Source organism: Punica granatum, chromosome 1, assembly GCF_007655135.1.
Source record: "Punica granatum isolate Tunisia-2019 chromosome 1, ASM765513v2, whole genome shotgun sequence".
Taxonomy (NCBI): Eukaryota; Viridiplantae; Streptophyta; class Magnoliopsida; order Myrtales; family Lythraceae; genus Punica; species Punica granatum.
In genome coordinates this window covers 12,973,629-12,999,575 of record NC_045127.1, presented here as the reverse complement: position 1 = coordinate 12,999,575, position 25,947 = coordinate 12,973,629, and the positions used below count along the sequence as shown (strand labels likewise).

The 25,947-nt window shown below is 35.1% G+C and overlaps 2 protein-coding genes across 5 annotated transcripts; one reads left to right on the top strand and one right to left on the bottom strand.

Moving 5' to 3' along the window:
• The first annotated feature begins 16,786 nt into the window (after positions 1-16,786).
• Positions 16,787-20,388, top strand: LOC116192770 (probable receptor-like protein kinase At5g18500). The gene is made up of 8 exons (XM_031521407.1): positions 16,787-17,259; positions 17,714-18,346; positions 18,438-18,542; positions 18,642-18,764; positions 19,073-19,243; positions 19,359-19,488; positions 19,571-19,783; positions 19,925-20,388. Exons 2-8 carry the CDS (start codon positions 17,736-17,738, stop codon positions 20,045-20,047), a joined length of 1,476 nt encoding a protein of 491 aa, XP_031377267.1. The 5' UTR covers positions 16,787-17,259; positions 17,714-17,735; the 3' UTR covers positions 20,048-20,388.
• Positions 20,389-21,822: 1,434 nt separating this feature from the next.
• Positions 21,823-25,672, bottom strand: LOC116192598 (pto-interacting protein 1-like). Of its 4 annotated transcripts, none has more exons than XM_031521188.1 (8): positions 25,338-25,672; positions 24,250-24,342; positions 23,861-24,123; positions 23,648-23,774; positions 23,091-23,364; positions 22,780-22,912; positions 22,598-22,684; positions 21,823-22,188 (listed from the first exon to the last, which is right to left on the bottom strand). In XM_031521188.1, exons 2-8 carry the CDS (start codon positions 24,326-24,328, stop codon positions 22,054-22,056), a joined length of 1,098 nt encoding a protein of 365 aa, XP_031377048.1. In that variant the 5' UTR covers positions 24,329-24,342; positions 25,338-25,672; the 3' UTR covers positions 21,823-22,053. The 4 variants fall into 4 exon arrangements, with proteins under 4 accessions (XP_031377048.1, XP_031377049.1, XP_031377047.1 ...); XM_031521189.1 differs by having other exon boundaries at positions 23,861-24,117; XM_031521187.1 differs by having other exon boundaries at positions 23,861-24,126; positions 25,338-25,671.
• Between the last annotated feature and the right edge of the window lie 275 nt (positions 25,673-25,947).

Below are 25,947 nucleotides of genomic sequence, written 5' to 3'. Positions count from 1 at the left end.
TTTTAACTCTACTTTTAAGTACTTATTAAAATTCAATATTCATTTTGGAGTAAGAAATATTAAATATAGACATTTTCTTACACTATCATTATATTTATTTGAAAATCATCATATTTCTATCGTAATTATCATAATTTTTTAGGGTTTTTACTTCAACCCATGATTTACCCGTTTTGTCAAATCTATCATATATTTTAAAAATTGTCAAATATACCACATGGTTTACATTTTGTTCCAAATCTATTACGGCGTTATTTTTTCTGTCGACATCTAACAGCCGTGCTGACATGACAAATTTTTCCGGGATAGATTTGAAAAAAAAAACATTAGATATTATTGAAGTTAGTTAAAAACCGTGGGATATGATTGAAGTTAGTTGAGAACCATATGATAGGTATAGGAATGATAAAAAAAACATAAGGCACGACCATGTAGGCGTTATTAATTTTCAAACGTGCCATGTCAGTAGGCCGTTAGATGTCAATAAAAAATATAAAGCCGAGATAGATTTGGAATAAAATGTAAATCATGGGGTATATTTGATAATTTTCAAAGTATAGGATAGATTTGCCAAAACGAGTAAACCATAAGTTATATAGAGTAAAAGCCCTTAATTTTTTTATTAATATGAATACTTATTTTATTTTAAATATACGGTCCAACCCATCGAACTTCCGATTGAACCCATAAATCCATTAACTCATACCACTTTCAGTTCATCATCTGATCCTATTTCGATAACACTGTTTAGGTCATTGAAGTTATTTTTGCTTCTTTTTTTTTAGCGACAGGCCATTTTCGATGCTTTGACTTTTCTTATTTAATTATATTTTATCCCATTTGTCTTTTCTTGATGAGCAAAAATCTCTCCTTTTCTGTGAGCACTGTTATCAGAACTGGACGGATCGGCCGGTTTGACTGATCGAACCGAATATCGAACTTATGTCCAGTTCGATTAGCTTAAAAATCGAAAATGCATAAATAGATCGGTGAACTTAAAAAATCGGATGGTTTGGAGGCAAATCCATCGAACTCATGTGAACCGACCGATTGGATGGGTTCGGAATTTTTTAAACATGGAGGACTTAAACGTAAGTCTCAAAAACAAAAAAAAACTCAAAACCGATGGAGCCTAAGTCTTCGGCACCAGTTCTCCTGTTCAGCTCTTCTCTGTTGCAGAGGCAAATAAGTTTTTTGTTGGCGGGGTCGAATTCGTAGAAGGTGCGGACGCGGAGGCAAGCAGCGGTCCACAGCTCGTCCTCTGTCATAACCTTCGATATCTGCACCAGCGACTCGTCGATGCTGTGGGTGGTCTCCTGGGGCATAATTGCGCGGCTGCGATTGACCGGGGTAGGTTGCAGCGCGAGGATGCGGCCGGCCTGGAGGGCTGGGGAAACCAGCAAAAGGAGCGAGAGAGAGAGGAGGAAGGGAGATGAGGGTGGGAAGTGGAAGATTGAGAGATTGAGCAGAGGATTGCCATTTCCGTTGCTGGTGTAGGGGTAGCAGTGTTAGCTGGGTTTTCGAAACTGGAATTAGGAAGGATGAAGGGTAGGTGTTGGTACAGGTGCAAGAAGAGTGGATGAGCGGTCAATATTGCATGAGATTTCTTGTTCGTGTGACATGATTCAATCTGGACGTAATTGAAGGGAGATGATGGGAGAGATGACAGAGGTTTTGACAGGAAGATGATGACGGCTCAGGAAAAAAGAAAACCCTTGTCATTTGCAATCAGATGCATATAAATTTTTTTTCTTGTATTTTTTGGACACATATTATGATTATTATATAATATTTATGATTATTATCTTATATTTTATATTATTTTCTTAAAATAATAATTATCTATTTATTTTATAATTAAACGTGCGGTTCGACCCATCGAACTCCCGGTGAACTTATAAACCCATGAACTCATAGCTCGGTCGGTTCGATATCCGGTCCGGTTCTGATAACACTGTCTGTGAGAATAAAATAGATACTTTTAGAAGAAAAATGATGTAATGCAACGACACGCGTCTTGATATATTAATTGAGAGTTTACATGTTCAATTTTCGCGGTCGATTTATTTGTACTCTTCTATTAGTTACTGAATTTTCTATTTATAAAGAAAAAAAATCTTTCTATCTTTCCTTTGAATAATGTTATTGAAATAGAAAAATCACTCACGGCATCGACCTCGACTGTGAAATAGGTTTAGATCGATCTGCTTTCTCCAGTCCTTTGTAAGTTGAATGTAGACATAATTTCATTTAGCGTATATTATTATTTAAAAATATACAGAAGCGGCTAACTAGAGAAAGAATGCTATTGATAGAACCTTATTGCACTTCGTTAGATTGGCAATGGATCTGTCAAGATTAGCCCACTGAATGGCGTGAGGGACAAAGAAATTGTTGAAGTTACCTTTTTTTTTATCTAGTATCAACACGCTTGATGTTAAGAAAAGATCTTTTGTAGGAATGTTGGCTAGAGATTTCTTGTAAAAACACTAGCCCCGTTCAAGTCAATAAGGAGAATATTTCAATCTTTTTTTTATTCCATCTATTATTCTCATTATGCACATAAGGGAGGAGCTGTATGAGGTGAAAATCTCATGTACTGTTTTGGAATTGATTGTCATACTTCTCTTAGTTTACTTATCGTGTAGAGGAAAAAAAATTATAATATTTTGATAAAAAAATTAAGGAAGTCTAACTTGATCAGTTTTTAAGTGCCACGTGAGTTAATTTCGTCAAAATTGATAAGATAATTAATGTCTTGCTAAAAATGCATAACAAAATCAAGTATATGTCATGCATTTCTTTGCAATTTTCTCAAACGTTGTGTTAGAATTAGAAAATGAGAAAATGCCATGCTTTTTTTTTGTTATGGAGTCACTAAAATAATGATCTCCAGCCCGTACAAAGCTTATAGGTTTACTTTGCTGTCATCCATTGCATTCACTCAGTTTTGAACCTATCCCACGTATGTAAATGGTTTATTAAATTTGTTGACAAACCTTTTCATAAATAAATGGTTTGTATTTAGTGCATTCGCTACTCCTGTCGTCATTGATGATTTTAGGAAATAACAAGAGGTAATATCTAACACCAAAATAAGTTAATTAAGACAACTATAATTTTTTGGAGTTTGTTGTTGGGACATTGAGAATGGGAGAGCTAATGTCATCCCAATCACATGTTATGCTACCATGTGAAGTCAAGGCATGTTGGAGATGTTGAAAAAGAAACAACAGTTATAAAATGTTTAATCTAGAAAATAAATGAAAATTGTTGTAGATTACATTACTTGGTAAAATGAATGCCTTTATATAAGCTTACATTCCTAACTCAACAACAAAAGACTCATTGCCATGACCAATGTCCATTAACCCACAAACTCAATAACAACCAACTAGAAAATAGGAATAACATAAAACATAATTCAAAATTGAATAAAAATATCAACAATACTCAGTAAATAGCTAGACCACTAAACAACTAAAAATAAATTCAATAAGACTTGATCAAACTTCAATAAAACCATATGTCAGCAATCTAAAGAAGTGGAATGCCTCCTCTGGAGAGCAAATTTGTGGCAAGGGCTAGTCACAAAGAGTTGTGATGTGTTCCCTCAATATATTTACAAGGAGTTGTTGATAGGCTGTGAGGAACATGGGAAATTTGTCGAGGTAAGAACAATCGAGGAGCATTGGATGAAACTCCAAATCGAGCCTCAATGTATCTCTGCAACTGATTAATCCCGCACTACTGTAAGGTTGATGTTGTTGCCGATGCGCAGAAGGCATTCGAGCTAACAAAAAACAAAGATGGATGTACGTAAATTTTGATGATTTGTCTTTGCGCCCAGAAGGGCCAGTAGCCATGTATCGCTGTGGATTTGTCCCTTTGGTGATGTTGGAGAAGCAGCGTCCAATTGATGCCTGTTATCATACTTTCCCTAGATTTTGGTTAGGATACTGGTTTATGTCTTGTGAGATCTGAGTGGTTCATCTTTTCTAAGATACATGAGAATTTTTAAGAGTTGGTGATTCATTGTTTAGATGTATTCGAGGTTGGAGATTGTTGTTAGTCTTCTAAGGGTTTGAGATTATATTGACGAGTTGATGAGTGAAGTGATTACATTGTACAAGATTTTGTTTTTTGCTTTAAAAATAAGAGCTAATCTGATTTTGTATACTTACTTTTTATACAAGGAACAAAACAGTGACGTCTTACTTATATAAATGAAGGTTTATTTGTGTGGTGTGTAGTATCTTCAATTTGTTTTGGAGTTTTACCCATGTATATAAATGACTTATTGAATATGCTGCCAAGTCTTTTCATAAAAATGGTTTGCATTTCTAGCCTGAGCTTTGTTACTAAATGATACTCAGATAGCATGACCTAAATTCCTGTGTTAAACAATTTGGTCATATGGGCCCTTAATCAACAATAGAGTGTATTAGGTAATTTAAAGAAAGTTTATCGTACTTATTATTTGATGGCCTGTTGTTATCCATCGCCTCTTGAGAGATAAGCACTCCTGCTTTTGCAGCCATATCTTGTAGGTGCACTCAATGGCTCATACTGTGGCCATCACGTGGCAGCAAGCTGTAAAAAGATTCACGTATAAGTTCAAATAAAAATGGGAGCAATTGCAAAAAAAGTAAATGGTCATCAAATGATATTAAAATCCAAAATCCACTCACAAAATCATCTTTGGTCGTAGACCTAGGTCAGATTGATTTGTTTTCTCCAGTCCTTGGTGGGGATAACCTACATATGATTTCATTTAACGTATATAATTATTAAATATGCACACGGCTAACTTGAAAGGAAAAAAAAAAGAGTTGATATTGTCATACTTTCATTCTCATCATTCTCTTAGTTTTTAGTTTACAAAAGAAAAGAGTTCATATATATGAATATAGAGATATACTTGCTATGAAGAACTCACTTTTGTGCTTGCTCTATTTGGTGTATGGCCAAGCTATGCAACACTGGCATGATTTGTTTGATGCCGCGAAACTTGGTCCCAAACCGGGATGAATTTGCTTGGAAGCACTGCGGCTTTAGCGGACAAGCTTGGGCCAGTTGTAGGGCCAACAAATTGATTAGCTTATGGGCGAACTCATGAGTGAGCTAATGGGTAGGACCAAGCTAATTGGGGGGCAAGCTTTCATAGGCCGCTAATGCAAGGGCCGAGTTAATGGGGCCGAGCTATCGTAGGTTGCTGACAGGCAAGCGTTCACGAACTCCATCTGCCAAGCTCCACCGGTTTTTAACCTCCACTGAGGTCGCCAGTGCCCACGAAAGACGCTAGCGACCTCAGTGGAGGGGTCATAGTTGTCGATTAGCAACCTTAACCCCTCTTTTCCTGTCGATTTTCTTTTTAGGACTAAAATGAAAAAAAATAATGAAAAGTTGAGGATATGAATGATAAATCTTTTTTAAGAAAGATTAGAATCAAAATGATTAAAAGGTTAAAAGTTGAGGACTAAAAATGGAAAAAAAATAATAATGTCGTAACTTTATGATTAACGGAGTACACCACAAAGGGGGTTAATTGTCCTAACAAAAACACATTGTGCAATTTGTCTCCACCCCAAATCACAAGGGGATTTTTTGTACTTTTCCTTCTTCTTTTTTTTTTTATAATTGATTCAATATTTACTGCATGCCTGAATCGATTAACCTACTTCTCTCGTGCATTATACCCCAAATAAAAAGAAATAAAAAGACATTAATGTAGGGGGGCATGAAAGGACTCTTAACCATGAGTTAGGTTTTGTGGTAAAAACTTATGTGGAGCTTTTAATAATTGGAATTGTAAACTCTCGTACGAGTACTTTGCATTTCTAATAGGATGTTAATAATTTTACTTATTGTATCATATTAATTGATTAATTTTGTTAATTTTATTGTAAATCAAAGCCCAAGCTAATTTTGGTGGAGCCTCCATACATCTAGATCTATCTCTATGCTCCATGATTCTGTTTTTTTTCCAATTAATTAATAAATCACATGAGAAAATACACATGTAAATATTTGTAGGACATGACGGGCAAGATGTTTAACGCATGAATTTTTCCTCCAAGAAATGATCCGATACTTTTCTCTCTATGTAGAGAGATGAAACAAGAGGAGGAGGAGGAGAAAGTAAGGTAGAGAGACAAAATGGAGAAGAAATATAAAAATCACGATGTTTATGGCAATTTTAACAAGGGAAATGGGAAAGTCTTAGAACACATGAAAATTTATGTTGATGTGTTGCCGGGAGTAATTTTGCTCTACTGAATTGAATTTTTTGAAGTAAGAGTTTTTTAAGGAATACGAAGTATCAGATATGGTGGAACTTGATTAAATTTTTTTTACCATTATATATTACTACTCGATCTGCTTGAGCTCTCAATAGTAGTGTAGAAAATTATCAATTCAAATGTTTGAAAATTTTTAATTTTCTTAATTTTTTGCTCATCTTTTAGGGGCATATCCTTTCATTGGGCAACAAAAGCAATGGCCGTAGATCCCACAAAAATTGAGTCCCTAATTTTTAGTTTTTTAATAGTATTATAAAAGGACCTCGAAAGATTAGTAAGTAATCAAAGCCTCACAAATAAAGAAAATCAAGGCCTCATTTATTAAATTAATCAACATTATCTAATTAATCACTCCTCAACTACTCCTAGATTTTCTCTCTCACTAATTAATTGATAAATCATAACTGCTAATTCTAATTACTTACTTAACTTCATTTATTATCTCCTTTTTTTCTCTCCTTTAATATCTCCAACTACCTATTGTAATTTAATCCCTTAATTATCTCCATCTAACTATTTCCAATCAAGGCTTTTTAACTCTCAAACCAATGTCACAAACATGTTGGGCGAGTCGTTTTAAAAGTTTTAAAGCAATAAGATTCTAAACTCTACAAATAAGAGATGCTTTATTAAAACTAGAAGAAGTTAGTGAATATCCAAAACTGAAAGTGAAGCTAAATGTTTAACAACATATGAGCTTGAAAATCTTGAGTTTTTTTATTGGGCATGACTGTATGGTATGATATTTTGTTTGCTATTAACTTGGTTAGTAAAACCTTACAATCAAAAGATGTGTGTATTAATGTCGCCATAGACCAACTAAAAGATCTTCTTTCTTTTTCTTTAAAAATATAAAGAAAATGGATTTGTAGCCCCTATGATATCTACTTACGAAATTGCATGTGAAATGAATATATAATCCAAATTTCGTGAGAAACGTAAGATTCATAGAAAGAAACAATTTAGAATAATGTTAACCAATCCTATAACTGTTCCTTCAGCAGCAATAAATTTTTCAAAATTTAAATTAATAAAATCTTATCTAAGATCCACAATGTCTCAAGAAATATTGAATGGATTAGCTCTGCTATCGATCTAAATGGAAATATTATAAGAAATTGAAATATTATAAGAACTTGAATATAAAGTAATTTTACTTCTCAAAAAACTAGAAAAATAAATTTAAATAAAAACTTTAATTAATGGTATCAAAAAGAAAAAAAGGGCCTCATTTATATTTTTCGCCTTAGGCCTCCAAAACCATTAGCCGCCCTTGTCGTCTTTGTTGATCAACTCTTCTTATCTTCTTTGTTGATCAGCTCTTCTTATTTTGAGAGAGTTGGTTACATAACTTTTACAAATTTTTTAGTCAAATTTGCCTGGGAATCTTACATGATTGACATTTTATGAATATATAATTTAATATATTTAATAAATTGCAATGTGTAATTATAATATTAAACTAAATGTTATTCATAATTGACTGGAGTAGGAATAGTCACTCAACTCCATTCTCAAAGATAGTTTAGCATAATGGTACACACTCAAGCTTGGTAAGTAAGAGGTTTCAGATTCGGTATTCATAGTGAGATTACCTGTGATCTCTTTATTAGTTATTAGGATTATTAGAATTTTTATTTCATTGTACTAGGCTTGTTGATCTCTTTGTAACCAAAAAATGTAGCAAAACCTCCTTTACATGTAGCAATAGCCAGATTGTTCAGTTGGGTCCAAGGAGCAAAAGTCCACTCACAATGAGTCCAGTGGTCCTTGCTATCCACTGCAGGCCCAATTGCATGGGGATATAAACCGAAATTGAGAAGTGGATAATAAGGGTGTTGTCTAAGAATGTAGTATATTTATGCACATCATTGCTCAGTGGCAGGACTAGGATTTATCCATTTCATTAACTTGGATTACCTTTCTCCTGACAAGTACCTGTTTCACCTGGATTGGTCGGACCTTGGGGCATTCCCCGACTTGGTGTTACAGGCTAGCCCTCTCGAGGCGATGCTGTGAAAGGGCTCCTGCGCTCAAGTACTGCCCCAAGACTCTTTGCTACGCTACTTTCCCGAAGTAGAATTCTACTAGGATTAATGGATTGATCTGAGAATCTCTTTTTTTCCGGTTTTCACTGGGGTCCCAGTAGAATCGCCGGCAGGAGGTTGAGATATAGGAATTTGGCAAAGGATGGACTGCATCAATTGCATCTTAGTTTATCTGCTGTGCTTGCCACAGATTTATTTCATTTGAGGTACTCTAGGTTGATCTGCCTTTTTCCTGTTCTTGTAATGTTCTTTTGGGTATTTTACCCATGTACTCCCATTTGCAGTGGATTTATGAAAGAGTCACCATTATCGTGTTTGAGAAAAAGAAAAAAAAAAAAACCTATTTCACCTGGGAAAATGAAATTACATACAGGGGAACTTAATAGTGTCTTTTTACCTATTTGCTTATTTTAATTGTTGGGTCATTGAATATTACTAAGCATAATTACCAAGACCCACAGCTTAAAACTTGTCATAACATGCTTTCCTTCATATAATAATATAACAAGACAAGTAATAATCAAGATTATATGCTCTTTATGTCAAATTAAAGCAGCCTTGCATGTTTTACATTACAAATTACAGTATAAGGTTTAAGTTTTTTTTTTGGTTACATAAAGAGGCTCACAAACTTAGTATAATAAAATAAAAATTTTAATAAATAATAAAGGGGCACGCGTAGTCCCTCTAAATATCGAACTTAGAACGTCTAGATTATCGGACGAGAGCATTCGTTATTGTGCTATATCTTCTTTTAATTTACATATATTGTTGTTCATGCAAATAACGTACATATATAAGAAAGTCTTTCCACTCTTGCTTTTGCTAAAGACTCCGCGTCACTTTTTTTTTTTTTCCCTTGATATGAGATTTTCTTTTGCAGGGGAAAATGCGATGGATGTGCACATCTAATATACTGATAATCTATATATGATCTTCATTCAAGATTCTCACGCTAGACATCAATAATATGTGGGTCTCGGATGGATTGTGCAGCTGGATTTCATTATGCTGTGAAGATTTCACACAAATATTACTAACTTTCATTTATTTTATAAATGGTATAATAATAATAATAATAATAACAATAATAATAATAATATGTTATTATTATTATTATTATTATTATAAGTTAAATCTAAAATATACGTATGCGGAACTAATTGTGAGTACATTTGAGGTTTTACTTTAATTTAATAATGCTTATTTTGTGTTCTACAATGTTAAATCATTATCAGATACAATGTGATTTATTTAATTATTCCTCTACGATTACCCATAATGATGTCGCAAAATCCACATACTGGAAGAACCTTACGGATGTTATGTTTGTATCTGGTCAGTTCTCTATGGCACAAATTTGCGAGACCTCGATGAGTCTGATCGACTTAAATGAGGCTGGGACAGAAAAGACTGGGTCATTCAATCAATATCTGTTTAATTACCTAATCAGTCCGACTATGGTCATCGATTTCTATTTGTTCCTTTGACCCAGTCCAAATACGAAAATAAGGATATTTACGTACCAAGGAAATTATGTGTAGAATTTTTTCGGTGAGGGAATTATGCGTAAAATTTTGTCGGTGCAAATACGAACAAAATGTATGAATTCTAGTCCTCTTTTTTTTTTTTTTCCTTTTACTTATCAAAAAATTTTAAAAGAAAATTCTTGTCGGCAGGAGAGTTCGGAAAAAGTACGTAAAGAGCCGTAATTCTTTCCATTGGACAAATTGTACATTTTGGGATATGAACATTTGACTGCTCCAAAAAAACCTCTCAAAGACGAACTCTTTGACCCATCAAACCCTCACAAAAGCAGAGCCTCGTCGAGTGTCGGCCGATGGCCAAAAGGCACCTTTCAGCGATAAAAAATTCTACCAAGATTCTTTATATAATCGAGTCATGTTGTCTATGCAATGTCTTAATCGGTTAATCGATATCTCGTCGATATCTATATTTTAATAAGATGTTTACTTTCCTATTGTCCTAAGATCGCACCCATGTCAAATATTGGAGGCCTATCTTCAGCTCAACGCGATAATGACATTTTCCAAAATTTTAAAACGTATGCGAGTCGCCGAAAAAGATTGATGCAAGGAAGGGCGAGGTCCATCCGACATATAGTATACTCGGTTTCAAATTTCAATTCTTATTTACTATAATACCAGCGAGACGAAAACATGCATGATTTGTCTGCAATTAACTCGTCCATGCACTACGCACTACTTGTTTTCTTTTTATGGAAAGATGCTTTCCGAGCACAGATCACACCCCCTTAAAAAGAAGCCAAACATAACCAATGTGAGTTGCTTCAAGTGGTTCGACACTTATTTCGTTTAAGTAAGATTTCGGGTTTGAATTTTTGTGAATATAGAAAATTCATGCTGTGAGAGCTTTACCTTTTAGTTGGCCGAACTGGCTCGATTGGATTAGTCGAGGCCCAATTAGACTTCCGGATATCAAGGTTCAAAAAAAAGCCAAATATATATATCCATAAGAATCACTTAATTATAGCCAAAGAAGAAAATCGGAATCACTTAATTATATGCGATTATGGCGCCAACTCCTCTCCAAATCTTGTTAATCAATTGCATTTGGTTTTCGAGTTGAATAAGTGATTCAACTCAACTTGATTTTATACAATAATTGTAAGTGTTAACAAATATATTAATGTGTGAGAATACATATATGTATGTATGTATATATAAACGTGAAAGTAGATTGAGAATTTATTATCAAAAAATTGATTTTAAAAATGATTGGGAAAAAGTATGAATGAAAAAATATTATTAAATTGAAGTTTAAAAATAATTAGGAAAAAATTTTATTAAGAAAGTATTATTAAATAAAAGAAAAAGAAAAAGTAATAATGATTATATTATTGAATTTGGAGAAAATTAGAGTTGAGTTGGATAAAATTGAATTATTATAAAAAAGAAAAATACAATCGATTATGGCGATTATCAAACTTCAAATATAAATGTAAAAAGACTGCCGCCCCTTGCCTCTCCACAGTTGAATCTGCAAGATGGACCGCGGGAGCCTAGCAGCGAAGGGACAGCAAGGGACCGTCTTGGCTACGAATGGCCGCATTTCCCACATATTTAGTTCAGTTGTCATTTGTAATCACTTCGATTAAGACTTGAGTAAGGGGAACTCATTGAGATTAATTGCCCATATTCTCTCTAGGCTTCACATCTTGCATTCATTTTGCCTTCTTCTCTTGTCAAGTCGCATCCCAATTTGTTGAACAGTATATAGCTTCATTCATGCAATGGACAAGACATATAATAGGGAAAACAGGCAATTTATATTCAACCCCTTTATGTTAGTGCAGATACTAAATTGTTAGTTACATCATCATCGTCGTCGTCAACTAAGAAAGTATTGGCTGAGAAATAGACAGCTCAAATTCTCGTAAAAAGAAGAATACAAGTTTAAATTTTAAAAAACGCACTTATTAAGAGGGAAAATAACAATTAATGCTTGATCTTTTGAAATTACGATATCAATATTTCCTACGATTTTAATTAACAAGGATTGATTCAAGTGGTTCGATACTTGTTCCATTTAAATAAATTCTCAGATTCGAGTATTGTGAATAGAGAAAATTCATAGTGGAAGAGTTTTATCCCTTAATAGACTAATAGAGCTCAAACTGGAATAATCAGGATCTGTTGAGTTTTTAGATATCATGATTAATACTAAAAAAAAATATTATGTATCATCATCATATTATATGTGGTCTCTTCCACATTGACCATGCTTTTTTCTAAAATGACATTGACAAGGCCACCAAATCAAAAAAATCAAAATTAAAATGGAATGGTTAATAAAACATGTGGAGTTTTTCTAGTATGACTCGAAATTACAATAATACGTATTAGTACTTTTAGTTCAAGTATTTAGTATTTCAGTACAAGTATCTGGTATTTTTAATACTCGTGATTAGTACAAGTTTTTATTACGTTTACTTTGTTCAAGTATTTTGTATTTTAATTCAAATGTATAGTCTTTGGTATAATTTATGATTACAAATGGTAAAAGTACTAAACACTTGACTTCAAATATTGACCTTGTTTCGTTTTGGAGTAATTTTTTTTACTCTACTCCACTTTAACTCCAATTATCTTCAATTCAGCAACATAATTATTAATTTTTCATTTTTTTCAATTTTTTTATTTTTACCATTTAATTAATTTTTAATACTAAATTGTCTCAACTATTTATTACTTTTTTCACAATTCAACAACATAATCATTACTTTCTCTCAACTATTCATTATTTTTCATACTTTTTTTCATAATTCAATAACACAATCATTATTTTTTATTTTCTTCATCCACCTTATTATTACAATCCAATTAAATATATATATAGTTTGAATGGAGTTGAGTTTAACTCCACTCTATTTCCAAACAAGACTTAAATACTTAATCTGATGTACCAAATGTGTTATCATGACTCAAAATCATGGTAGAATTCCCCACAATATATATAATCGGTGCCCTATCAAATTGACCTCTGACCTCTTTCTTTTTTTTTTTTTTTCTTTTTTCTTTTTTCCCTTGCAATTCTCACCCTTATTTGAAATTAGCTTTTGCCTCGTTGAATCAACGGACTCTCTATATATTTTATATCTTTATGCACGTATTTCACATTTCGTGAGCACGGATCGAGAGAGTTTGATCTTGATGTTGCAACTCACATATGCTCCCAACGCATTCTATAGTCAATGTTTTCCATGAAAAACACATGGTAGAAGTAGGATGTTTTAACTAAATTATATTATATATTTATTTATTTGCTGATATATATATATATATGTATAAATATAATTTATTACATGACGTGACTTCAAACCCTATAGATGTCTCCTGCAGATCATAAAATGACAGAAATATATCAAAATTGATATGATGAATTGAGTTTAATTTCAATATCAAAAGGCTGTATGTATATGTGCGCGTGCACCAATAATAAGTTCAAAAAAAGAATTTTTTTTAAAAAAAACTAAATGCATAAAATCAATATGTTAAAATTTCGCTTCTCTTTAAAAATCGGTGAGCCAATAAAAAGATTATAGATTCAATTCTTATGAATGGATTACAAGTATTCCTTTATTAATTATAAAAAATTTTATTTCATTATATTATATTCAAGGGTTGTTATAATCAGAAAAAATTTCTTTTTTTTATGTATATAAGATAATATTACTACTGAAAAAAAGAAATATTTCTGACATAATTCCGACATTAAATCAACACAAGATTTCTATTGCAAAATTAGGATAAAGGGAGGAGCCACTGCCAGATTGATTTAAAAAATAAGAAGAATGCGGCAAAGAGTAATCGGATCGAAACTCCATAAAGGAACTTAATTAGTAGTGGAATGGTGATGATAATTACTTATGAGCTAGACCCAATGTGTGAATTATATGTACTCGATTGAGTTCTCCAGCAATGTGACACGTCAAAACAAAATTTTTGAACATTCTGAGGATTGCCATAGACATCCTGTGGTTGCTTAACGTGATGTCTTGTTAAACTGAATATACTAATTATATTTACATATATAAATTAATAAAGCAAATATATGTGAAATTTATGTGTTTTTTTCTTGTGTTTAGATCCCTTATATAAGTTAATAAATAATATATCGAGAAGAATACTCGAGTCTCGACCACATTTTTTTTTTTTTAAATTTCCTGTCCAGAAGGACTCTGCCACATTTATGACATATGAACAAAGAGGAGAAGGTAAGCAAATCTAAGACATGCAAGACACCCTTCTTTTACTTACAGAAAAAAAAAATTAATAACTTGCCGAAAAGACACTTTTTTAAAAAAAATTTCGGTCACACCTTTTTTTTTTTTCTCCCCTTATGGACATGTCAGAAAGGCAACCTTCCTTTTCACTCAAAACAAATTGAAGCTCAATAGGAATTAATTATATACATATATATATATATATGTTAATAAAAAAATAACTCTCCATATTTTTTTTGGTGGAATGTACTATCTCCATTTTATCAAATAGAGCATGGAATTTATTAGCAAAAAAAAGAAGAAAAGAGAAACAGAAAACGAGTATTATAGCCTTTTTTGTTCATAATGATACAACGGATATTCTTCAACATGTTAACTACATGTGAGACTTCGTCTAATATATTGTTATATTTTTTGCATATTATCGTTGGGAGAAGAGAATTAAATAGCTTTGTCTTTTTAATTAATAATCACATATTTAGTTCTAAGAAACCCACGTTTATGGGTTTGTCCGTAAATTTTATATAATGCATGGGAGAGATAAATATTTCTGATTGAAATGGAAAAGATAGCAATTTTAAGGTTGAGGAACTATATGGATGCGAACTTAGGTATCATGAACAAGAGAGTTCGAAGAAAGGCTCCGAATTCGATCTTAGTTCAACCAGGTAATGCCTGATTCTTGTCTCAAGTAGATACTATTATATGGACAAAAAAAATGTAATTATATCGATAAACCTTTCTAACTCCCAACATAATGCACATTGTCGAGCATATCCAAAGAAATTATTAAGACTCTGATATTCTATATGAACAACGGATAATACAAATCAAAAGCTCATGGAGATTTTGTTTTCATACATAATATTTTGTTGATTCTTTTTACTGGGAACTAATTAACAAAGGTTAAACGATTTCACTTCACTTTCACCCACTTTGCATGGTGCCTCTCTTCATTTCACAATGATTCATGTAGTATTCTTTTTATCAGTTGACAAAAAAAAAAGGAACATAATTAGAATCATCATGCTGTGTCATGGGGACCACTCTTAAAATAATTACAAGACGTTTTGCACTTTAACCAAAATTTACCGATATGTGAAGCAAAACTACAATCATGCTTAGCATCTACCGAGTCAGTCTAATGAATTCTCGGACCGAATCGAGTTCAAGTGGAAGGTTCAAGATTATCGACCGAGTATAAATAGAGATCTAGAGAGACTGATTAAGGTTTATTTTGTTTTAGATGGTAAACCTTTCAAATGCAGAAGGGCAGATAAGTCAATGCAGGACTTGGCTTGCTGCTATCCAGTCTGTTTCTTTGACTATCCAACCCAACCACTAAACCACATTTTCCAATCATAACAATAAATAAATAATACATTTGCAAATTCACTAATCTCTAGATTGAGAGAGAGAGAGCGAGAGAGACCTCTTGAGTAAGTTTCTACATGCCAATAATGAGTTTCAAAATTGGTTTCAGAAGAAAGTTCTTATCGAAATCGGCTTCATTCATTAACTGAAATAATTACAACATAGATTTTACGGATATTATAATAGACCAGAAATCAATCTAATGATCGTTTTAATGGTACTTTAGGCACGATATTGGATTCGAATTAGTGTACAAGGCTCTCCTTTGTACCCAAGTTGCAAATTTCTTCCAAAAAATTTAGGGGGGAAAAATTAAAAAGAAAGCAGTTGAACAAATTTCTCAAAAGCACAGATTACTTGTCTCCTCTCCTCCAATCATAATGACATCCCTCTTACCTTCACCAATTTATTAACACAAAACCCCATGTTTGACTTGCAAAAACAGAAAACTTTTTTAAATGGAATTAAAATGGAATCCTTAGCAGGCAGTTCATAGTTGTTTATTAGCACTCTTTAATTGTCTGATTATCTGTCACCTTACAATTCAACACCCCTTTGAGGAAAAAAACAAGAAGAAAAAGAATCGAAAAAACCCATTAATAATTTAAAGAATGAGTTTTTACCCTAAATGATTCATGGATTAAGCGTTTTATCAAATCTATCTTATATTTTTTTTGTTAGATATATCTCATGGTTTACATTTTGTTCGAAATCTATTCCGCCGTTTTTGTTGTCCATTAATGAAACGTTAGTAGGCTCCAAATCTATTTCATGATTTTAATTTTGTCCCAAATCTATCATATGATTTTAATTATTTTCTCAAAATTATCTCATAATTTTTATTTTTTTTCAAATCTATCTCGGATAAAAGGGTTACTGTAGTAAAATCGTTAGACGGTGACGGAAATATAACGGTGAGATAGATTTGAAATAAAATATTAAACTATGAGATATAATAGATAAAAAATATGAAATAAATTTAATAAAATACATAAATTATAGTTCATTTGGAATTTAAGACCCCGTTTGATTTGTAAGTTTGATTTTAGAATTATAATTTTGATTTTAACTTAACACACTATACAACAAAAATATACGTTTTTCAAATCAAATTTATAATCTCATCTCATTTATTTTTTTTCAAAATTAAAATTAAAATCAAAATTAAATTTATTTTAACTTTAAAATCAAACAGGTGGAAGAAGAAAGAAAAAGGAGCACTACACAGCAAAGCACCGCACCCCCACCAACAAGAAGGGAAAAAAAAAAAAGAAGAAGAGAAAAACCTTTCCTCTCTGAGTCTCACTGTCTGTAATGTACTGTAATGTGATATCAGCATATATATGCTAACCTCTTGCATCTTCACCTACCTCTGATAACTCCATTCCTTCTTAAAAATAAACAACCCTTCACCATTCACCTTCTATTGTTTATGTCTCTCTCTCAGCATAAGAAAAAGGATTTTTTTTTTTTGGCCTGGTGCCTTCGCTTCTGGGCAATTCAAGAACTGGGTGGTTCTTGAGCAAGTACTGGTTTTGAGCTGGGAAATGAAGACCCTTTTGTCCGACTGAGACAACCCAGAGAGGGAACTCATCGAAGAGACTTCCTTTGCCGGCGGCGATATTTGCAATGGCGCTTTTGGTCTGAATGTGGTTCTGGTGGACAGACTCTGCTATGGGAAGGTCTGGGGAAGAGATCTAGGGTTTCTTGTTCTCTGCTAGAGAAGGAACTGTTTTGGAGAAGGTTCTTGGAGGATTGACTGATTCAGGTGCTTATGAGCTTTTAGATGCATTTCTTCGTTAATGTGGTTTGTCCTGATTGGTTGCTGAGAAAATGAAAGGAAGATGGAAAAACCAGCCAAATGTTGTTTTCAGCTTGTGTTTCTCTGTCTGAAAGACAGAAGTTCTCAACTTGCCTAATTCTGTTTTTGAATCAAATGTGGGTTCGTCTCGGTGCTCTAATTCTTCTGTTAATTGTGTTTTCTTTGACCCGTTTCATGTTCTTTCAGTTCAAGTAATTTTGATACGGTGCCCTGTTCAGTTCTCATTGACTTCTCGATTTATTCATTGATGTGAAGCAAAATCTACCTTAAAGGTTATCGGTTGAATAGAACATTTTGTGTGTCGAATGCTGAACGTGAGGAGAATTTGAGGCTTTGAGCTGATAGTATTTTGTGTCTGTTGACTGTGGTTATTCAAATCCTTTTGTATTTGATGCATCAGGCAGTCGCTTCTCTGGTGAAAAATGGGATCGGATCTCAATTCAGGCCTGTCGAAAAGCACGTCATTGTTTGGTCTCAAGGTATGGGTCTTGGTGGCGATATTTATCTGCGCATTTATTGTTGTGATCCTCGGGGTTCTGTCGCTCTGCCTTACTTTCCGGAAGAGATCGAGGAGGGCTAAAGGCAATCTTCCCCTTGCTCAAATTCCAATAATTTCAAAGGAGATCAAGGAGATAAAGGTCGATGAAGCTTCCGCGATTAATGATAAATTCAGGGATGGGGATTTGGAGAAGGTTCTGATGCAATCTGAGAATGGAGATAGCAGTCGATCCGGCTCTTTTAATAAAGCTGAGAAGGATGGGATTATTGCAGCCCAATTGGAAGGGGGAACAAAAGGCACTGTTTCTGCTTACAGGCCTTCTTCTCATCCCATAACTGCCCCTTCCCCACTTGTGGGTCTGCCCGAATTTTCTCACCTTGGTTGGGGCCATTGGTTTACTCTCCGAGACCTAGAGATTGCAACGAATCGCTTCTCGAAGGAAAATGTTATCGGTGAGGGCGGATATGGAGTTGTTTATCGGGGCGAGTTGATTAATGGGACCCCCGTTGCTGTGAAGAAGCTGCTTAACAATCTGTGAGCCTTGTCTTAATCAACCTAATTCCATTTTAAATTTTGTGGTATAACCCCCTGTTTCCCTGTTATTCATTAAGTGGAATTCCTGTAGTGGACAAGCAGAGAAGGAATTCAGAGTCGAAGTAGAGGCTATTGGTCATGTCCGGCACAAAAATTTGGTTCGACTTTTGGGATATTGCATTGAAGGGACTCATAGGTACCACATTTGAAGTGCGAAGTCTTTCTTTTGTTTATTTTTCTTGCTTTGACTATTAGACTCTTTATAGATGTCTATTTTTCTTTTGAAAATTTGCAGGATGTTAGTTTATGAGTATGTTAACAATGGAAATCTTGAGCAATGGCTTCATGGGGCAATGCGTCAATACGGGCATCTTACTTGGGAAGCTCGTATGAAGGTTCTCCTTGGAACTGCTAAGGCGTAAGCGACTGTTACCTTCAATGTTATGTCAATTGTAGTCTTTCAGACATATTTGCTTTTTGAGTTTGGCTTTGTTAAGTCATGCTTGACAACTATAAGGTTTTACGAGCATGAGTCCTGCTGCTTTATTTGTTTTCTTTCTCCCAACGTTGCATATCTGAATTCTGTCTTCACATACCAAACCAAGGTTAGGCTTGTGACAGGGAACAGTGTTAACCAGCTGTCCATATACATTACATGTGCTTCCTCATTAACTTTTACTTTTTGGAGAATCAGTTTCTAACTATGCCATTAATTGCATTTCGCAGGCTGGCCTACTTGCATGAGGCTATTGAACCAAAAGTGGTGCACAGAGATATCAAGTCCAGCAACATTTTGATTGATGATGAATTCAGTGCTAAAATATCTGATTTTGGCTTGGCCAAATTGCTTGGAGCTGGAAAAAGTCATATCACAACTAGAGTTATGGGAACTTTTGGGTGAGTTTCTAATATGTTTTTTTTTTTTGTTGTTGTAGAAATAATAAATGTGACTTGAAAATTTTCAAGTTAGAAACTTGCTGATTCTGTTGTGACCATATTTGCCATTTTTCAGATATGTGGCTCCGGAATATGCAAATTCTGGTCTTCTGAATGAGAAAAGTGACGTATATAGCTTTGGGGTCGTGCTTTTGGAAGCAATTACTGGGAGAGATCCCGTAGACTATGGTCGGCCTGCTCCTGAGGTACTTTAACAGAACTCTATTTGGCTGAAGCATTCTCTAAACTTTAGGTCAACTTCAAGTGAGGTTATGGTCTTTCTCATAGGTAAATTTGGTTGATTGGCTCAAAATGATGGTGGGAAGCAGAAGGTCTGAGGAAGTGGTGGATCCAAACATCGAGAAGAGGCCATCGACAAGTGCGCTCAAGAGAGCCCTTCTGACAGCTCTGAGATGCGTTGATCCTGATTCTGAGAAAAGGCCGAAGATGGGCCAAGTAGTCCGGATGCTGGAATCAGAAGAATACCCAATCCCTCGTGAGGTTTGTTCCCAAAAACTTCAATGAATGACCAAACTTTATGTCTTTTTGTTCCTGACCGAAAGAAAGAAAGTGGTAAGAAAGTGTATGTTTGAGACATTATGTAATTTATGTTGAAACTGTCTTGTGTCTGAAACATTTTAGGACCGAAGGCGTCGCAGGAAGACCGGGACATCTGAGGTCGATTCCCATAGAGAGGACTCTGATACTGAGAAGAGTGACAATCCCGATTTTAATTCTGAAAGGAGAAGAAACAACCGAGAATAGGATATGGAACCGAGGAATACTAGTGTGAGGCTGATTCATGCATAGCTTCGTCTATGAACAGCATTGAGTACGAGTTACTGGAATTGGTCCGGTTTCTTTACCTACCCATAGGTGTAGCCGTGTAGGAAGAAAGTATCTACTTTGGGAACTAAAAGAAATATGTATGAAGACACATTTTGCCTTTTATGTCTGTACAGTTTGCCGCTTCTCTGTTTAGCTTTTGTTTTGTAGGTTTGTGTCAATTTATGAGAATGTGAAGAGGATATGATTCGGAAGAGGTTGATATTGCGGTTTGATTTTTTGTTGTTTAAATTTCAGAATATAAGGAAATATTTTCCGATTGTTTCATTATGCTCTCATTCTTACATGGTTTATTTGTTTCATTGGTGAAAACAAAAAGAGATCCTGCATTGTTGAGCTAATCTATAAGTTATGTAGCTTTTACAGAAGATGTATGTCTGCATGAAAGATGAAACCATGTAGGGAATAGCTGTTCGTTCTCCCGGATCCCATACGAGGCCCGTGGCATCGAGCAACTGCGATGAAACAATTGTCCAAACTTGCTCTAGGGCGTTGCCAGAAAGATTTAAGGACCGATAATGTTCAGTTTTTTTTATATTCCTCCAGTATCAAGAACTGCAGTTCAGTTCTTTTGTTAGTGTAATATCTGCAGGAATCCAACTAATACTATACCTGAAAAATTGAACCTGCATGAACCGGCTTCACGGATTGAGTTAGGCTCATGGCACTTTGCCATTTTGGCTCATCAAGACCGGACACGAGTTCGATCCAATTCAGTTCCTACCCCCATTTTAAGGCGGAACCGGATCATACTTCAAATATTGAACCTAGATGAGCTGATTGGTTGCAGTCCAGTATTTTATATGGTCCGAAACCAGGTTTTCGAGCCTGTCTATTGTCCCAATAATGAGCAAATTGACTGAAAGAGACTCTTTCCCACTATGATAATATCAGTCAGCGGCCATTTGATCAGACACTCGATAGTCCGAGCTTTCATTTAATGGCTTTGTTGAACTTTTTCCTATTTTCTTTTTGGCTGAAAACAGAACATAGATTCTGTGGTCGTCCATTTTATGCTGACAAAGAAGGAAAGGACAAATCAATTGTTTGGTCATTTGTTGCTATCAGAGCTCTCTCTCTAATGCAAGGACTGACCGTTTGGATTTAGAGTTAAAGTTACTTTGATTTTGATTTTGATTGTGGAAAAAGACAAATGAGATGTAGTTATAAATTTGACTTGGGAAACGTGTGTTTTTATTGTATAGTGTGTTGAGTTAAAGTTAAAAGTTAAAGTTAAAATCAAATTCTTTGAAAACAAACGGGGCTGCGTCTGCAGAATCATACAGTAGAAACAGAGTGATCTGAAGATGATCACAGTTTCTACTTTCATGTGATTTTTTATGAGTTCTAAAATCATGCTGTCGAATTTAATATTTCCGTTTCTCTGCTTACGCAGTAAAAAACATGAAAGAAAGGCCGATGTATTGATGAATTCTCGTGGAAGCATCTCGTTCCAGTGTTAAGTAATCTGGACTAAGATTCTTTACCTGTACATTACTTGTGACTCGAGTCGAGATTGAATCGGCTTTCAGGTAGATGAGCTAGCCGAGGTGAAGAATGCAAACAAATCTGATATGGTATTGAGCTCTTTGAAGTTTGAATCTATATTACGTATCCAAAGTTGACCCAAGTCACTCCGTGTCTTGCAAAGACAACCGACATCGTCAGAATTTTTATGGATCGACAAGTTGATATACATTGGGACAATGAACAATATATAAGACAGCATCAAGGTATTTCACTTTCAGCAGTACATCATCGGGATAGATCTCTTTTATCACAAGGAAAAATAGTAATTTAGATGTGGTATATAATTTACAGCTTTTCTGGGTAGAAGAAAAAGGAAGAAGAAGAAATAGGGGATCAAGAAAAACTGAAGCCGTCCGTAATATTTTAGAAGCCATCGTTCAAGGCTCAGAATGAATTCACCCATAACTTGGAGATTGAGGTGGAACGGACGATCGAGTGTTTAGCAGAGGCTGGAGGGCTTTCACAACGATGCTCATGTTTGGCCGGAAATCAGCTTCGTATTGCACGCATAGTGCAGCAACTGCAGCCATCTGTTACAGCAAAATGGAGCAATAAATGATTCATTTCCTTCGAACTGATTGTAAAGAACACATCACTCGATCTTTATGAAAACCTTGAATCCCGAACAGTATAAAATTTTCAAGCCTTCACGAGGAAAGGAACTTATATAAATTTTTAAAGTACGGGAAATGCCTTCTTTTTGTTTGTCTTCTTCAAAGAACCTAAATATAGGGGAAAATCTTTTGTAGACTGCATTTTGCAAGATATTTTATATTCTAATATGATATCCCTTTACATTCTTAATTTTATACCAAAGAAGGGAAAAAAAAAATTTATTTGACCGACCATGCTTCTTTCCGTGCTAATTCGATAACTTTGTCACATGATCATGTAATCGACTCAATTGAAAGAAGAATGCCTTGAAGTAAATGCCGTTACCTTTGCAACTGCCTTTGGGGGATAGTCTCCATTCAGCCTTGGATCAACGCACTGCTTGACCTTATCTTCGCTAAGTCTTGGAGTGGCCTGTCCCAAATTGAATTTTTCCAAGAATCAAGTCAGGTTGAATTCTACGAGTTAAGTGGAACTCGATTTCAGCCATGGGACGAGATAAAAGTTACCCAAGTCACGAGGCTCTGCTGTCCACGAGGCAATGTATGATCGACGGGTTTACGGCCAGTCAAGAGTTCCAGAAGGACAACTCCAAAGCTATACACATCACTTTTCAAGTTCATCTGTCCAGTCATGGCAAATCTGCATTTGAGTACATGCATAAGAACATGGAACTGGAAGGAAGATTACCGGAAAAAGTTCTCCTGAACTTTCATCTTCTGAATGCACTTTCTGATTAATTTGAATTTCTCAGTTTCATTATTGAACAGCTAAATGAAATTATTTTAAAACGATATATTGTAAAACTACAAGAACTTACTCTGGAGCATGATAGCCAAAGGTCCCAAGCACACGAGTTGAGTGGAGTCGTGCAGCCATATCAGGGGCTTGATTCGACAAGTCAAAATCACCAATCTTAGCAACATCATCCTCAAAGATCAGAACATTGGTGGACTTGATATCCCGGTGGATAATCGGAGGCTGTGTCTTCTCATGCAGGAACTCGAGCCCCCTTGCGGCCCCCACGGCAATCTTAACTCTCTGGGCCCAAGAAAGAAGGCGACCAGGCTGTGCCCCTTTCACACCTTTCTTTCCTGTTTGCAGAAACAAATGACATATTAAACCATGAAGAACTACTAATGAAATGTTTATGAGAATATACCGTCATCCCATCATCTATTTGACAAGCTTAAGTTAGTAGACAGATCAGTCGATAATGGGTCCTTCAGATAATTTCACTTGCATAACGCATTTAATTGGGCTCGAAATCCCAATCCATGTTAAACAATGAATTACCACCGAGGCCCTACTGACAAAGCTTAAGCCTACAGGTTAGAAGGTAAGTGGTTTTTAAGAATTTCATGTTCAATTTCGTACCATGAAGAATGTCATGGAGCGACCCTTTGGACGCATACTCGAATGCAAGGATGCGCTGTGGACCATCCACGCAGTAGCCAACAAGCTCGACAAAATTCTCATGCTTCAGCCTTGAAACCATTGAGACCTGCAGAGTTTAATGCCAGTGCTCGAATTAATTTTTACCAGAAATTAGCAAATAATTCAGTGGCATAACGCATGAACATGACAAACCTGGGAGAGAAATTCTTGGTCAGGCTGCTTGCTCGAGTCTAACTTCTTGATGGCTACGGCTTTCCCGCTTCTTAAAACACCATGAAATACCCTCCCAAAGGAGCCCTCACCCACAAAAGCAGAAGACCCGAAATTGTCCGTTATAGCCTTCATTTCATTAATTGGGATGGCAGGAACGGCGATCGGTTGGACCGTTGCAGTCCTTGCCTCTCTTGGAGGAGCCATTCTGGGATGGTACCCCGTGCTGCCTATTTGATCTGTTCCTGCTAAAAATCTTCAGCAAAATCATAACCAGAAAAAAAAAAAAAAAAAACAGTACATGAACCTGCAAAAGTTAAAAATGGGAAAAAGTGGTAGATCAAATTTCGAAGAAGGGACGTGAGGGTTACCCGAAGGTCGACTTCCCGGGTAGGGTCTATTATCAGCTGGCTTTTCGACTTTCTCCGGAGTGCTAAAGCAGCAACCCATTCTTTTTCCTTCTCCTGAAAAATTCCAGCTTGTGTAAGGCTGCCTTTATATGGAGGGCAATGACAACTGAATCAAGAATGATGGGAAATGTCCAGCAACTAAAAAGTAAAAGATGAAGTAGGAATGAACAAGCACTAATATTAACATCAATAATTTACTCAGTTATTTGAGCTTATAGCATCTCAGGACAATCACGGCAAAGCAGGTAACAGACCCGACTTTGATGTTAGGGAATATAAGATAGTGATAAATATTAAAGGGAGACTATCATTACTTCCATTTGGATCGAGTAAAACTGAGGGAAAGGGAGGAGAGTGGAGGGGATTTTGTATGGGAATATCTGAAAATCCTTCGTCTCCCCTCCGATTTCCCTCCATTTTCCTCATATCCGAACAATATAATGCTCTTGCAAATTTCATTTTCGAACACTATATACATGCTTTAGCCAATAAAAATCGGGATGACATAATTTCTTTTGCCGGAACAAGAATTATTATTTCATCCAAAACTTACATCAAAATGTCACAGATTTTAATTGTGATGCAACTGTTACATCCATAAACAACTTTCTCAATTCCTTGATTAAATAATCGAACCACCAAGACAAACACGACTCAAGGACTAAACACAACCTTAATGCTGTTCACAAAGCAAAGCTTTCAAGAATCTGCAGCAGCAAAGGAAAGGCAATGACTGACTATTCAAAATAGCAAAATTGATTAGAATTAAGGAATCGACCATACTATCGAAAACTTTAAGCTTCACGGTCGGAATAAAAGCCTATCTAAACCAAAATTGCCACAAGCAAATGATCTGAAACTCAAATAGTTCAGACAGAGTTTCATCAGCCGGTCTCATCTTCTTTGCTCTATCAGCAACTCAGTAAAGGGTCAATGCATTAACAACATCACCAGCTAATCAAATAGAGCGCCAAAGATCGGGAAACGAAAACGGAGAAGACCCAGAAACGAAAGAGCCCCATCAGGCGAAAAAGGAGAAAAGGTCTCACCTCTCTCTGGGTTAAAACGGATTTTCGAGCTTTCCTCTGTCTCGTGATTCTCGGACACTGTGGGCCTCTTCTGGTCTACCACAGACAGAAGGAACTGACGCTGCGCGTCGGAGAGGGAAGAACGGAGGGCGATCAGAAGCCGGCGAAGGAAGGGGTGAGTGAGATAAGGAATTGAACGGGGATGGAAAATGCCGGTTTTAAGCTTTGGAGCCTTGGAAACGTCAACGAGTGTAGTAAAGTCTCTGTTTTTGCTCTGCTCTGTCCTTTCCTGCTTCTCCCCCGTTTGTTCTGTCTCCCTCTCTCTTCATGACTTGAGACGGATTGAGATTATAATATGGGATTGGGATTGCGTGTGAAGGGAATAATATATATTTTGTATTGTGGTATTTCTAACCAAAACTAGACCTCTTTCTTAATAAAGCATCTATATATATATATATATATATATATAGCTATTTGTCTATCTCTTGTGCCGTTATATACCAAAGATGAAACATGAAAAAAATTATCTTATTACTTATACGGTCTCTAGTGAAATCACATATTATATTGTGAAATATAAAAGTATTTGATATATAATGAAATACAGAATATAATCTACATATATCGA